Source organism: Bufo bufo, chromosome 7, assembly GCF_905171765.1.
Source record: "Bufo bufo chromosome 7, aBufBuf1.1, whole genome shotgun sequence".
Lineage (NCBI taxonomy): Eukaryota > Metazoa > Chordata > Amphibia > Anura > Bufonidae > Bufo > Bufo bufo.
This window is the reverse complement of record NC_053395.1, coordinates 9,685,474-9,702,141: the sequence shown is the minus strand read 5'-3', so window position 1 is coordinate 9,702,141 and position 16,668 is coordinate 9,685,474. Positions and strand designations below refer to the sequence as shown.

General features: G+C 44.9%; 1 protein-coding gene across 1 annotated transcript in view; it reads left to right on the top strand.

Annotated features, from left to right (window-relative positions):
- LOC121007899 (NACHT, LRR and PYD domains-containing protein 1b allele 3-like) overlaps positions 1-9,092 on the top strand; it is a 32,151-nt gene extending 23,059 nt beyond the window's left edge. The window contains exons 5-9 of the mRNA XM_040440173.1: positions 716-1,005; positions 1,484-1,609; positions 4,263-4,410; positions 6,268-6,306; positions 8,730-9,092. Of these exons, the coding sequence (XP_040296107.1) occupies positions 716-1,005; positions 1,484-1,609; positions 4,263-4,410; positions 6,268-6,306; positions 8,730-9,001 (875 nt within the window). The 3' untranslated portion in view covers positions 9,002-9,092. The remainder of the gene's footprint in view (positions 1-715; positions 1,006-1,483; positions 1,610-4,262; positions 4,411-6,267; positions 6,307-8,729) is intronic.
- The last annotated feature ends 7,576 nt before the right edge of the window (positions 9,093-16,668 follow it).

The following is a 16,668-nucleotide window of genomic DNA, read 5'->3' as shown; positions in this document are numbered from 1 at the left end:
GACTGTAAATATAGGAGCAATCTGTCAGTAAATCTACTGTAAATTGCCTCAGATACAAGGTAGACGTGGCTTAATAAAACTATTACTGTGCATTTATAAAACTATTACTGTGCATTTACCTGAGATCCATTTACCTGAGATCCATTTACCTGAGATCTATTTACCTCAGATCCATTTACCTCAGATCCATTTACCTCAGATCTATTTACCTCAGATCCATTTACCTCAGATCCATTTACCTCAGATCTATTTACCTCAGATCCATTTACCTCAGATCCATTTACCTCAGATCCATTTACCTCAGATCCATTTACCTCAGATCCATTTACCTCAGATCTATTTACCTCAGATCTATTTACCTCAGATCCATTTACCTCAGATCTATTTACCTCAGATCCATTTACCTCAGATCCATTTACCTCAGATCCATTTACCTCAGATCCATTTACCTCAGATCCATTTACCTCAGATCCATTTACCTCAGATCCATTTACCTCAGATCTATTTACCTCAGATCTATTTACCTCAGATCCATTTACCTCAGATCCATTTACCTCAGATCCATTTACCTCAGATCCATTTACCTCAGATTCATTTACCTCAGATCCATTTACCTCAGATCCATTTACCTCAGATCTATTTACCTCAGATCCATTTACCTCAGATCCATTTACCTCAGATCCATGAATGTTGTTGTTTCATTTACTTTTTGCAGGTTTTAGAAGAGACAAATCATTGATTAAATTTGGTCACTTCAAAGATGGGAAACTTACATTGAAAATCCCAACTGAAACTGAACCGTCCTATGTCGTACAGAAAGATCCGGAGTTTTCCTGCGTTGCTGCTGTTGGGGAAAATTTTACCTCTATTTGGAGAAGGAAGAAGACATTTTCATTAAATGGGTCGGTTCTCTTATACTTCCGGGTAGTTGGTGCTGACAAGAATAAAATTAAAGAGTACAGAATTCACCTCTACCTGGTTCCTACTAACAGACCACATTTGGAGGTAACATTTATGTGATCATCATTGGTGAAAAGCACCTAACACACGGAGGTTAAATCATTGTTTCAAGGCTGTTAGACGTCATCAATAATAACTGTTGACCATGGAAAACCCAAGTAGCAATTAGAGGGCACTTCATTTTTGCATAATTCAGTCTTTCATACTGATGCTCCTTTGCTCTGCTGATTCGTGATGGTCCCAACGGTGGCGTATCTTTATGTGCTATTTACCGTACTTTCCACAGTTTAGTATCTTCGGTATCACTGGGGCGACTACACGGATTCAGAGCTTGTCCTCCTAATTGAAAATAATAATCTCCTGAATATAAATCCTTGAGTTTTGTATGGTCAGGTTTTACTCACACCTTTGTAGGAGAGCTGGGTGGCAACCAGACTTGTGATTCACATTTGCCCCGTTTTTTATTCTGCTCTAATGCGGATATAAGTGATTGGAAGTCAGAGCTTTCTTTTCTTTTTACTAGAAACTCAACGACATGAAGAAAACGCATGGGTTTAATCGGGTTGATAAACCTTCCCTAACCAGCAGTGTATACACCAAGACAAACTACATCATCACTGGAGAACCGAGTCCAAATATATGGCCCGAGGTAAAAGTATCAGCAGCACTGAAAGCGCATCGCAAGTTTTCTTGAATCTTTGGCGCACACCTTTTGGTAAACATGGTGACATTTCTCATTAGTATCATTGGGGGACACAGAACGATGGGTATAGGTCCTGCCTGCCACTAGGACGCTGACAATAAGCATTGCAAAACTGATGGCTTCGACTCAGTGGGCAATACTCTATCCACAGACACAATGCTAATTAGTTTTCCTCATTTACAGTCCAGAGGTACGTCCCACAAAAGACCCTGAGCCTCCTCAATTTCCTCTGGCCATTCCCTACATAGCGCCACTGAAGTGGTACTTTCCCCCACCTCCTAGATCAGTTCACGTCCTCATGGAACTCCTCTGTCTCTGAGCCCAAGCAGAGCAAAATGCTGGCCTAAAGCATGCAGAACTTAACTTGAGTGGTCCGGGAAACCATTCTTGTTAAGGATGACTTTGCTACTTAACAGAGGGAAGTCTTCTTTTGCAATAAAGGGCACTCATATCTGATGTTCCCCAACCATGAGAATGATACAAATTTTCTTCTCTAAGGAATGGAAGGATCCTGAAAGACATTTGTCCACTTCCAAACAGTATCATGTTCCCCTTTCATGAGAATTTTACCACTTTGCTACTCCGTCAGGCAACCTACAGGTGACTTTTCTCTCCAGAGCTACCACTCTTCCTCTGTCTGTTTCCCTGAGTGATCTCTAGAAAAAAAAGTTGGACTTGCTCACCAAATCTGCTTTCATGGCCACTGGATCAGCCTTCCATCCAGTGTTCACCTTCTGAGGTCAGCAAATCCTACACCATATGGGCCAAGCAGCTTCAGCAGTGCCTTTACCCTGAGTCCCCACAGGAACATCTGCTTTAGGCCTCTTGCACACGACCGTATGGCTTTTTCAGTATTTTGCGGTCCACATAAAACGGATCTGCAAAAAATACGGATGACGTCCGTGTGCATTCTGTTTTTTGCAGAACGGAACAGCTGGCCCCTGATAGAACAGTCCTATCCTTGTCCGTTATGCGGACAATAAATAATAGGACATGTTCTATCTTTAAACGGAATAGGAAAACGGAAATGGAAGGCATACGGAGTAGATTCCGTTTTTTTTGCAGACCCGTTGAAATGAAGGGTTCCGTATACGGACCATATACGGAACGCAAAAAACGGAACATAAAACGGAAAAGAAAAACATTTGTGTGTAAGAGGCCTAACTGTTCAGTTTCTCCATGCCTCCAAATACTTTTATTAGGCTTCTTTGGAGTTGGCTCATTTTGCAGCCAAAGCAGTGGCCAATATTATTGCCGTTCAATGTTCCATCTGGCTTAGGTATTTGATGGCTGATTCCAAAAAGTCACCTTTTCTCCTCTTATTTGGTGGCAAGCTTTTTGGTAAACATCTTGAAGAACTCATCCCAAAGTGACAGGTGGAACAACTCCCCTTCTCCCTCCAGAAGCACCCCTATGCCAGCCTCCTTCCAGGCATTCTCAACGCTTCCACTCATATTGTGATTTTGCATCCCAAGAGCACTGACAGGCAGTTTTTCTGTTCCTCATACTCCAGGAAACCTTCCTTTAAGCCAGTGCCTTCTTGGCAGCCATGTTTCAAGGACACTAAGCCCACCACTTCCAAGTCCACCACTTTATCTTGGCTGTATTTAACAGAGTGGCTGTTGAAGACAAGGTGCTGAGATACTGTGGTCCTCCTTTCTTTCTTTCCTACCCCTTCTCATCCCAGGGAGCATTCCATTCAAATATTTTATGTAGTCAGGGCGGTCCTGATCTATCTGGCCTTGACAGAGCCCTTTATGATGAACTGATTGACCCCTATTGTGCTAAAAGGTCTGTGCAAGGGTCTGGAAGCTATGAGAGCTTCCATTTCCAAGTGGATTAGGTCTGTGGTTGTGGAAGCTACAGTACCAGTCCAAGGGTAAGGTTCACACCTGTCAGGTGAATGCCCAATCCACTTGAACAGTCAGGGTCTCCTGGCTGTCCAGCATCAGACTCCCACAGCTCGGGTTTGCAAGGCTGCTATCTGGGCTTCGTTTCACACCTCTGCTAAATTCTACCAGATTCATACCATGGTATCTCCCAATGCCAAGGTAGTCCAGGAAGCTGTTCGTTGAGCAGGTCACATGGCATTGTTTCCCTCCCTCTGGAACTTCTTTTGAACATCTATGGTACCTACCCACAATGTTATTAGTAAGAAAATTAGATTTTTGTACTTACCATAAAATTCAGTTCATGTTTGATTCGTTGGGGGACACAGCTCCTGCCTTCTCTTGGTTTATAGTCCTCAGGGGTTTCCTTCAGTTTAGTTGTTTTTCCCCGCTCCAGGAAATGTTTCCTTTTTTTCCTTTTGTTCTCTTTTACTGATTTTGGCACTAACTGGTTAGCCTAGTGTCTGTGGAGAGGGTATTTACCCACGGAGCCATCACTTTTGCCATGCCTAGTGTCAGCCTTCTAGTGGCAGGAGCTACACCCATGGTTCTGTGTCCCCCAAAGAATCCAAGGAGAGAGAGATTTTACAGTTGTAAAAAAAAAATCCAGGGAAACGGATGACAATAATGATTTTTCTTTCTCTCTCTCTTTTTGTAAATAAAGATGCCCTTTGGCTTCAGGATAAGATTTCTTGTATTAATTCTTGTAGAGCCTGAAGTTCATGAGTCATACAGAGATCGAACACTGTCCTTTCACAGAGATCAACATCCCAAACAGTGCAGAGCAGATCTTACTTCATGTAAAGGCCAAAAGCAGCTCAGAGACAGAACCTGTGTGGACGGGACGGCTGACAAGAGGTATCACGTGGGTCATTTTTGGAGGAGGGCCACGTGGCGTTCTTTTTTAGATTGCGTTCTTTTCTTCCTTTTTTCTCCAGCCATGTACCTGTTGTGATCATAGGACAGATCATGTTAAAAAGCTTGAAGATTAGTGTTTTTGCAGGCAGCATTACTACAGAAATGTATAGTCAATTAGTCCTGGTGTCAAGTGGAAGAGGCTACAGCTACTTGCTAATTCTAAATTAGTGGGTGGTTTACCTCTGGTGCTTAGTAGTTTGGGGACACTTACTTCACAAAGGATTATTTAAAAAAATTAATTTCCAATATGTTTTTAAATAATTTTTGCCTGTTTTTTATTCTCGGAAATGATATACAGTACAGACCAAAAGTTTGGACACACCTTCTCATTCAAAGAGTTTTCTTTATTTTCATGACTATGAAAATTGTAGATTCACACTGAAGGCATCAAAACTATGAATTAACACATGTGGAATTATATACATAACAAACAAGTGTGAAACAACTGAAAATATGTCATATTCTAGGTTCTTCAAAGTAGCCACCTTTTGCTTTGATTACTGCTTTGCACACTCTTGGCATTCTCTTGATGAGCTTCAAGAGGTAGTCACCTGAAATGGTTTTCACTTCACAGGTGTGCCCTGTCAGGTCAAGATTTCTTGGGGTTGGGACCATCAGTGGCGTTGAGGAGAAGTCAGGTGGATACACAGCTGATAGTCCTACTGAAAAGACTGTTAGAATTTGTATTATGGCAAGAAAAAAGCAGCTAAGTAAAGAAAAACCAGTGGCCATCATTACTTTAAGAAATGAAGGTCAGTCAGTCAGCAGAAAAATTGGGAAAACTTTGAAAGTAAGGGCTATTTGACCATGAAGGAGAGTGATGGGGTGCTGCGCCAGATGACCTGGCCTCCACAGTCACCGGACCTGAACCCAATCGAGATGGTTTGGGGTGAGCTGGACCGCAGAGTGAAGGCAAAAGGGCCAACAAGTGCTAAGCATCTCTGGGAACTCCTTCAAGACTGTTGGAAGACCATTTCAGGGGACTACCTCTTGAAGCTCATCAAGAGAATGCCAAGAGTGTGCAAAGCAGTAATCAAAGCAAAAGGTGGCTACTTTGAAGAACCTAGAATATGACATATTTTCAGTTGTTTCACACTTGTTTGTTATGTATATAATTCCACATGTGTTAATTCATAGTTTTGATGCCTTCATAGTCATGAAAATAAAGAAAACTCTTTGAATGAGAAGGTGTGTCCAAACTTTTGGTCTGTACTGTACGATATATCATCTTTCTGTAGCAGTAATCTCAGAGAGATAAAGGTTTTGAATGGGACAGCTCTGTTTACAACACTGCACACGGGGTTGGGGGTTATCTGCAAGGTAATCCACTATATAATTGTAGGCACAGGCTTGGGATAACAGAATTACAGCTCTCTTGTCCACTTGATAGACCTTGATGAACATGCAGTGCTTAGTATAGCTGATGCAGAGTAGGGGAGCTGTGCTGCTCTGTCCCCTCCCCTTACTCCTCCCTGGTCTGACTGATGGTCTGACAGAGAGTTTCTATTGAGACAGTAAACTAGAAAAATATATCCAGAAAACCATCCACTCGTTTTATATAAAACTAATTTAATTGAATATTCACATATAAGTGATAACTGAGATTTGTGATGGAAGTGTCAGTTTAAGCAGATTACTGTTCCTGGTGACCCTGTGTAGGTGTTCATTACTTGGGACCTTGAAAACTACACACAAAATGTCCAAGCTACGAAACCTCGAGCCTCGAGCTTCTCTAATTCACATGAAATGATGTTGTTTTTGTGAGTCCGGTCTATAAATATATATTATTTCTATTAGCAGATGTTGAAGAGCTGTCAGGACAAGACACAGAGAGAGGTAACGCGGCTGTATTCTGGTGTTGTCCAGTTTAGTTGCATCCAATTATATGATCTCAATCCCATGCAAATGAAAGTGGCGACCAGAACACTGTGCAATGAATGCACTTAACCCCTTGCCGCCATCCACCGTACATTTACGAGGCTGACTGCAGTTAGTTGAAGCTACACAGGGATGAAGTGGGGCTCAGGAGCTGAGCCTGCACCATCTGCAGTGGCGGTATTATACACCTGACCTCTGCTTCAAAGGCCGGGATTGGCTACAGGAGCCGCAGAATCTAAGCAATCTATAGAAGAGGGGCTCTTCCTGTCACCCCATGCCCACCCACCAATGTGATCACAAATTGCTAATAGATTTCCATGGCGGCCATGGGCCCAGGTCTGTTTAAAGTGGCTGCATATTAGCCTCTACCGGAGTCCTCTAATATATATATTTTTTTAAAAACTACTATACATAACTGGTATCACAATGTCTGTACCAGTGGTGAATAAAAAACACATAAAAACAATGCCACACAATTAAATCAATAAAAAAAAAAAAAAAGTCTTCAAACACCCCATAATGGTACCAATAAAAACTACAGATCACCCTAGAAAAAACTATCCCTCAAACAGCTCTGTGGATGGAAAAATAAAAAAAAGTTATGGGTCTCAGAATACGGGGACATAAAAATATGAAAAACTGTCAGCGGTAGGGTCTTTAAAGATGGTATCTGCTCCATTTTACACAGCAGACACCTGGAGGCAATGTCTGCGATCGGCGATGACGACAATTGCAGACCTTTAAGATGCCTTGGTAAGGTATGAACATGGCATCTGAGCGAATTTCCCTGGGAGCGCACGAAGATGGCGGAGAACCGTTCTTTCACTCTGGTAACCTTGAGCCTGCTAGAGGCTACCGTGCCTTCCACAGCGATATTTCCTATGGAGCCCTGCCTTTGACAGGGCTTCATAGGATCATAGCGATTCTTCCATAGACTGCAATGGGATTCTATGGGAGAGGCAGTCAGATGATCACATGTTCAAATCCACTAGGAGGACTTTAAAAACGTGAAAAAAAATTCATAATAAGTTTGTAAAATATACAAAAAAATAAGCATAAAAGTTAAAATCACCCATTTTCTCATAAAAAAAATAAAATGATCATGGGGATCGCCACATCCTAAAACACCCTTGCTATTAAAATATAAATGTATTTATCCAGTACAGCAAACAGCGTAACGAAAAGACATTAAAATGACCGATTCAACATTCTTTATTGCAATTTCCCACCAAGGGATTAATAAAGATTATTTATCTTACCTACCAAAAATAAATTGAATAAAAAGTGATCAATAGTCATAGACATTCCAAAATGGTATCAATAAAATCTTCAGATGGTCCCACTAAAAGGTTCCTTCACGCAGATCCTGCTCATTGTAAAACTTGCAGACCAGCCACGCTCTCCCAACGGGAACCATCCAGTGCTGCTTTTGCAGCCCCTGAGGAGCCAGAGTTGAGGATGGGAGTGGTAGTGCTCCCTCACTCAGCTAACTCCAAACTAGAACGCTCTAGCCTGAGCAGATCCAAGATCCACACCCAAGCTTCCTTTAGGGGCTGTGCTAGAGTTGATTAACTCTGTCACTTCCATACATTACCATACTGGCTATACAGAGCCTAAAAGGACATTAAATAACATGACAAGCATTAAACAGTTTGTGTTTACCCCCCTCCGGGAAACTGCGCTTCTCCCTGCAGCCATGACTAGCCTCTCAGAGCGTCTCGCATACCATCGTAGTACGCCAAAGTCATAGTCATTTTGCTTTATTACATGTGGGGGCATATACCAGAAATAATTAAAAAATGGGCTGTTTTATCCCGAACCCATGGGGTCTTGCTATAAGTAATGTTGGACTGCTCAGAGGAAGTGTGTAGAACATGAGATGGAACAGAAATAGAGCGGGGACTTTGGAAAGACTAACAACCTTTAAAGTCCATATCCATAAAAATCCTATAAAATTCAATAAAAATATTAGGTATTATTAGTATTTTTTTATATTTCTCTTTGTTGTTCACTCCTATTTTAAGGGGTATTCCAGGATTTTGCTAATTAGGGCTTCTCCACAGGATAGGCCCTCAGTCTCTGGTCAGCGGGGGACCGGCTCTCCCCATACTAGCAGTAGCTACACAGCTCCATCCAGTGGACAGAGATGGTTACTGCAGCATGGCTCCCACTGATGTGAATGGTAACCAGCTCCATGCACCACACAATAGATGGAGCTGTGTAGTTCAGTAGTGAGGGGGAGGGCTGTCCGGCTGTCCTGAGGATAGGCCATCAATAGTCAAATCCTGGACATCCCCTTTAAGAAGACATTGCAGCATTATGGCAGTGCATGAAGACGACTGAGGAGATGATTTATGTTCAATATATTCTGCTATCTGTAGGAAATCCTCACGAGCATTTCCTGGATAAATATCGTTCACAACTTATAGAAAGCGTGGATAATGTCAAGCCTGTTCTAGATAAACTCACGGAGCAGAAGCTTCTAGAAGGACAGCAGTACAGTCACATCACATGTCACCCAACGACTGAAGAAATGATGAGGAGGTTCCTCAGAATTGTGGAGAATTACGGCCGTGAAGACAAAGATAAGGTCTATAAGATTCTGAAGACCTACAACAAATCAGTCATCAAAAGGATAGAAAGAGGGAACTGAGACCACCACCAGATTCCACCGATGAGCCATGGATATGAGTGGACATGTTGTCTCCGTAGACTGGCGTTTGATTGACTTTTATCCATTCAGCGGAATCCCAACATATGAATTATGGAATGAGCTTTGTGGAGTAACGTCTGATTCATAATTCTAGTAAAGGGCGGTGGCTCAGTATAGGGCACAGCTGGGGGGGACACGTGGACCCTATGGTGACACTTTGTATCTAATGATTTCTAGTAAAGGGTGGTGGCTCAGTATAGGGCACAGCTGAGGGTGACACGTGGTCCCTATAGGTGACACTTTGTATCTAATGATTTCTAGTAAAGGGTGGTGGCTCAGTATAGGGCACAGCTGGGGGGGACACGTGGACCCTATAGGTGACACTTTGTATCTAATGATTTCTAGTAAAGGGTGGTGGCTCAGTATAGGGCACAGCTGGGGGGGACACGTGGACCCTATAGGTGACACTTTGTATCTAATGATTTCTAGTAAAGGGTTGTGGCTCAGTATAGGGCACAGCTGGGGGGGACACGTGGTCCCTATAGGTGACACTTTGTATCTAATGATTTCTAGTAAAGGGTTGTGGCTCAGTATAGGGCACAGCTGGGGGGGACACGTGGTCCCTATAGGTGACACTTTGTATCTAATGATTTCTAGTAAAGGGTGGTGGCTCAGTATAGGGCACAGCTGGGGGGGACACGTGGACCCTATAGGTGACACTTTGTATCTAATGATTTCTAGTAAAGGGTGGTGGCTCAGTATAGGGCACAGCTGGGGGGGACACGTGGACCCTATAGGTGACACTTTGTATCTAATGATTTCTAGTAAAGAGTGGTGGCTCAGTATAGGGCACAGCTGAGGGGGACACGTGGTCCCTATAGGTGCCACTTTGTATCTAATGATTTCTAGTACAGGGTCGTGGCTCAGTATAGGGCACAGCTGGGGGGACACGTGGTCCCTATAGGTGCCACTTTGTATCTAATGATTTCTAGTACAGGGTTGTGGCTCAGTATAGGGCACAGCTGGGGGGGACACGTGGTCCCTATAGGTGACACTTTGTATCTAATGATTTCTAGTACAGGGTGGTGGCTCAGTATAGGGCACAGCTGGGGGGGGGACACGTGGTCTCTATAGGTGACACTTTGTATCTAACGATTTCTAGTAAAGGGTGGTGGCTCAGTATAGGGCACAGCTGGGGTTGACACGTGGTCCCTATAGGTGCCACTTTGTATCTAATGATTTCTAGTAAAGGGTGGTGGCTCAGTATAGGGCACAGCTGGGGGGGGGGGACACGTGGTCCCTATAGGTGACACGTTCTATCTAACGATAACTAGTAAAGGGTCTCATTAATCTGCTTATCGCTCTGTATATCTGGATCTGAGGAAATTGTATATAGTCTGCTTCTATAATCTGATGCATTTAACCTAAAACATTAGGAAATGAGGATAAAATGTGTCGGGTGCGGGATTTACTGTCGCTGTGCGTTATTATGTGGCCCCTGTTCTCTGTATGACGTGTGGGTTACAATAAATCAATTGTGTTTTACAGCTTTTTCATTATTCTTTCTGATTCTTAACCTGCAGTTCTAAGAGCGAGTGCACGGATAAGGCCTCATTTAGACGGTTGTAGTGTTTTGCGGATCCGCAATTTGAGGACCGCAATGATGGCAGCCATAATAGAAAATGCCTATTCTTGCGGACAAGAATAGGACATGCTCTATCTTTTCCGCAGAACCGGAACGTGTGCTGTCCACATCATTTGCGGCCCCATTGAAAACTGCAGAATGGGTGCAGACCCGTTCATACGGCCGTCTGAATGGGCCCTATGGCCGCGCCTTCTATGAATCAGGTCGGGAAATAGCAGTGTAACTAAGCAAGAGGGAATCTTGAAGTACTGCTGGGACTTGTGGTCCTATATGAAGGCTCTGAGAGTAAGTGGGCTACAAATTCAGACGACTTAGCATTTAATAGATCGATTGGTGAAACCTTGATGATTGCGGAGAATATGTGAAGCACGGCTGGGACTTGTAGTCCTAAAAAGTGAATGTCAATAAGGTAAGGTGGAAGATATGGAGCAGGGGCGAGTATTTAATAAATGAAAATTGGACTGAAATATGAACCACTGAAGGGCGGCTGCGCTAATGCCCGGGAATAAAAGCACAAAAATCCATTCAGAAAAATTAATGAAGCATGTTGAGGTGGAGTTTTGGTCTCCGTACTGTGGATGCCGTCAAACAGGACTGACAAGGGGCACTTACACTTTCACTTTAGAGAAAAGCCTCGGGCCGGAGCTTCTGTAGGTGTGAGGAAGGAACAGGACACCTGAAGGTTTACCCGGTGGTCACCCCGATATAGACACAACACGTAAAAAGGAAGAGCGTCACATCGGCTACGGACAGCGGCCCTCTGAGTGATTGCAGGTAGTGTCTTTGGACGGTGCCTCTGTTTTACCCCCCATTATACCTGGTGGTAATATTAGGTTGGAAACAGTATTTATTGTCTTCTATGAGCCTGGGGGTGAGTGGCAGTGGAGGTGTGAATAATATGTTTGCTTGGGTCTGGAAGTGGCAATGTGTCGTGGCATTGCAGTTACCTAAATTGCTGACCGCAAAATACATACGGTCGTGTGAACGCATCCTGAATCGGAGCTTTAGGCCATGATTAAACTACTCAAAGAAAACCGTGGAAACCGCGCCATTACCAGGGGGCAAAGAACGGAAAACAGGTGAGATTATGAAGTTTTCCCATATCCCACTTATCTCTAATAGAGATGGCCCGAATAGTTCGCCGACGAATAGTTCCCGGTGAACATAGCTTGTTCGCGTTCGTCGCGGCGGGCGAACATATGCGATGTTCGGTCCGCCCCCTATACATCATCATTGAGTAAACTTTGACCCTGTACCTCACAGTCAGCAGACACTTTCCAGCCAATCAGCAGCAGACCCTCCCTCCCAGACCCTCCCACCTCCTGGACAGCATCCATTTTAGATTCATTGGGAATCTGCATTCACAGTGAGAGGAGGGACAGTGCTGCTGCTGCTGCTGATTCAATAGGGAAAGCGTTATCTAGGGCAGTGTTCTGTGTCCACAGACTCATCTGCTGTAAGGACAGCATCCAGACAGCACCCCAAAAAGCCCTTTTCAGGGCTAGTACATCAGTCTGCTTTTTTTTCCTTTTTTTAAATATACATTGCAGTTGCCTGCCCGTGTGTGAGAGGCTGCAGGCTCAGTCACAGACAGCACTGTGCGCACACCATTCATACAGGGGGTGACATAAAATACCTCGCAGATAAAAAAAATTATATTTAATTTTTTTCTGTGATCTAATCTTATTTGCAAGCCCGTGTGTGTCAGGCCCACACAGACTGTATTGTGGCCACTGGCTAGTGGCTAGGCCTCCACTTATACCGTTACAGGGTGTCATTTACTCACAAATACCTTTCAGATAAAAAAAATTCTATTTAATATTTTTCTGTGATATATTCACAGTTGCAAGCCCGTGTGTGTCAGGCCCACACAGACTGTACTGTGCCCACTGCCCACCACTTATATAGGGTGGCACAGTACCTTGCACTCATAGTAACACTTATCTAATAAAAAATGACAGGCAGAGGCAGGCCACGCCGCAGGGGCCGTCGTGGTCGTGGTGCTGTGATTTCCACTGGCCCTGGAATAATGCCCAGTGTTCAGAGGCCACGTACCCTGAACCCCAAAAATTCTGAGAAAATTGTTGACTGGCTTACACAGGACACCCAATCTTCAACAGCTTCCGCTAAGAACCTTGACGCACCATCCTCCTCCAGCTCAGCTTTGGTCACCACTCTCCCGCCCGCCGCCACCACCACCACTACCACCACAGCCACCACAGCCGCTTCACTTGATCTGTCAGAGGAGTTATTTACACATCAGTTGGATGAAATTAGTGATGCACAACCATTATTGCCAGAGGATGTAGATAACAGGGATATGTCTCAGTCAGGCAGCATTACACACATGGACGTACAGTCTGATGATGATGATGATGATGTTGCCACCACCAGAATGCCATCATTGCAAAGCTCAGCAGTGTGGCATTTTTTTTGTGTGTCTACCTCTGACAACAGCGATGCCATTTGCAACCTGTGCCAAAAGAAACGGAGTCGTGGGAAATCCAACACCCACCTAGGTACAACTGCTTTGCGAAGGCACATGATCTCACATCACAAACGCCTATGAGATCAACACATGATGACGAGTAGAAGCAGCACACAAGCTCAAAGCCACCATCCTCCTCCTGGTCCAGCATCTTCAGCCACGTCAACCACTGCTGTCCTCCTTGCCCCCTCTCAACCACCCGCCACTCCGCCTCTCACCTTTAGCAGTTCCATCTCATCTGCCCACAGTCATGTGTCAGTAAAGGAAATGTTTGAGCGTAGGAAGCCAATGTCACAGAGTCACCCCCTTGCCCGGCATCTGACAGCTGGCTTGACGGAACTCTTAGCCCGCCAGCTTTTACCATACCAGCTGGTGGAGTCTGAGGCCTTCAAAAAATTTGTCGCTATTGGGACACCACAGTGGAAGGTACCTGTACAATTTTTTTTTCAAAAAAGGCAATCCCAAACCTCTACACAGTGATTGAAAAGGAAGTCATGGCATCTCTGGCATACAGTGTTGGGGCAAGGGTCCATCTGACCACTGATACCTGGTCTGCAAAGCACGGTCAGGGCAGGTATATCACCTACACTGCGCATTGGGTCAACCTGCTGACGGCTGACAAGCATGGAATGCGTGGCTCTGCAGCGGAGTTGGTGACACCGCCACGACTTGCAGGCAGGCCTACTGCCACCTCCTCCTACTCCATCCTCTTAACCTCCTCGGCTGAGTCCTCTTCTGCTGCGGTGTCTGGCTGTACATCAACTGAATCCCCCCAGCTCCCCAGGGGCTATTCCACATCCCGGATACGACAGTGTCACTCTGTCTTGGGGTTGACTTGCCTGAAAGCAGAGAGTCACACCGAACCAGCACTCCTGTCCGCCCTGAACGCACAGGTGGATCAGTGGCTGACCCCGCACCAACTGGAGATCGGCAAAGTGGTGTGTGACAATGGAAGCAATTTGTTGGCGGCATTGAATTTGGGCAAGTTGACACATGTGCCGTGCATGGCACATGTGTTGAATCTCATCGTACAACGCTTTGTGTCTAAGTACCCAGGCTTACAGGACGTCCTCAAGCAGGCCAGGAAGGTGTGTGGCCATTTCAGGCATTCCTACACGGCCATGGCGCACTTTTCAGACATTCAGCGGCGAAACAACATGCCAGTGAGGCGCTTGATTTGCGACAGCCCGACACGTTGGAACTCAACACTCCTAATGTTCGACCGCCTGCTCCAACAAGAAAAAGCCGTCAACGAATATTTGTATGACAAGGGTGCTAGGACAGCCTCTGCGGAGCTGGGAATTTTTTTGCCACGTTACTGGACGCTCATGCGCAATGCCTGTAGGCTCATGCGTCCTTTTGAGGAGGTGACAAACCTAGTCAGTCGCACCGAAGGCACCATCAGTGACATCATCCCATTTGTTTTCTTCCTGGAGCGTGCCCTGCGAAGAGTGCTGGATCAGGCTGTAGATGAGCGTGAAGAGGAAGAGTTGTGGTCACCATCACCACCAGAAACAGCCTTATCAGCATCGCTTGCCGGACCTGCGGCAACGCTGGAAGAGGAGTCTGAGGAAGAGGAGTCAGAGGAGGAATGTGGCTTTGAGGAGGAGGAAGACCAACCACAGCAGGCATCCCAGGGTGCTCGTTGTTGTCACCTATCTGGGACCCGTGGTGTTGTACGTGGCTAGGGTGAAGAACAGACCGTCAATGACATCAGTGAGGACGAGGAACGGGAAATGAGTAGCTCGGCATCCAACCTTGTGCAAATGGGGTCTTTCATGCTGTCATGTCTGTTGAGGGACCCTCATATAGAAAGGCTGAAGGAGAGCGACCTGTATTGCGTGGCCACGCTACTAGACCCCCGGTATAAGCAGAAAATGGCGGAAATTTTACCAACTTACCGAAAGTCAGAAAGGATGCAGCAGTTCAAAACAAAACTAAAAAATATGCTTTACACAGCTTATAAGGGGGATGTCACAGCACAACGGGAATCTAACAGGGGAAGAGGTGAAAGTAATCCTCCTCCTACCACAACCACGGCGGCAAGGACAGGACGCTTTACAGATGTGTTGTTGATGGAGGACATGCAGAGCTTTTTCAGTCCTACACATCGCCACAGCCCTTCGGGATCCAGCCTTAGAGAACGACTCGACCGACAGGCAGACTACCTCGCCCTAACTGCAGATATCGACACTCTGAGGAGCGATGAACCCCTTGACTACTGGTTGTGCAGGCTTGACCTGTGGCCTGAGCTATCCCAGTTTGCGATAGAACTTCTGGCCTGCCCCGCTTCAAGTGTCCTGTCAGAAAGGACCTTCAGCGCAGCAGGAGGTATTGTCACTGACAAAAGAAGTCGCCTCGGTCAAAAAAGTGTTGATTACCTCACCTTCATTAAGATGAATGAGGCATGGATCCCGATGGGACTGACAGTGGGGGATACGTTTGACTAACAAAAGACCTGATGACATGCCTTGGCCTCAAAATGGTCCCCACGCTGCTGTATTTAATGTCTGCATACCGGATGACTTTCGTGAATTCTCCGCCACCAACTAGGGTTCAAGCCGCAATGTTTTAGTCACCTTTCTGCCTTGAAAGCATCAATTTTTCCGGCCGCTGCTACAACAGCGGCTGCAACAATAACATTATTTTTCAGGCATGTGTACATGCCTAATTTTTCTGGCCTCTGGTGCTGCACTGTGGCTGCAAAAACAAAACAAAAAAAAAAGGCACATACAAGTGTCAATTCCCCTTCGTGATCGTTACCTTGTTGTGGTGAAGGGGCTTGCGTATCACAATGAAGCGATCATCACCTCTATGAGTGTGTTGGCAATGTTGGCACACCCCAGATGATAAGGCCGTTGCTTCATTATGATCAGACCAAAAGCGATCGGCTGGATAATTTTTCATAGAAAAAACTTACTTTTTTTTTTTTTTTTTTTTTTAGTTGTATGGGTGGGTTTTTAATACATAAAATAAAAAAATCATAATAAAGTCTCTTAATAGTTTATTAGAAATAATGCAGACAATTTAAAAAATCCCCATCAATTCCAATACAAAGCAAGTACAAAGCTCAGAACTAAATTATTCCAGGATGTCGTAATGGTTAGCTAATTCGACAATGGTTAATCAATTAGACACGTCCCCGGATAGGGGACGTAACAGGGATTAAACTGATAGGAATAGTACTAGTTAAGACACCACTCATATAGGGTGTCACAGCACATTGCTCCATGCACGCGCAGTGCCCCAACTTGGGAGTAAGAGGACCGACCAAGCTGCTTTTTCCATCTCCCGGTTCCTAAAATCAATTCAGTTTGGTGTATCAGAGTTTGGTCTGTCACTGTGAAGGCAGTCGAAGGTACCCAGCCTAAATTTTTTTTCACAAAAGGCAATCCCACCCTGATATGGGACATAGGGATTAAACTGATGAGAATAGTACTACAGAAAATAGCACTCATATCGGGTGTGACAGTAAATTGCACGGCGCAGACGCAGTGACCGTGGCGTGGATTCAAACAAAGGGGAGGGAGCCAG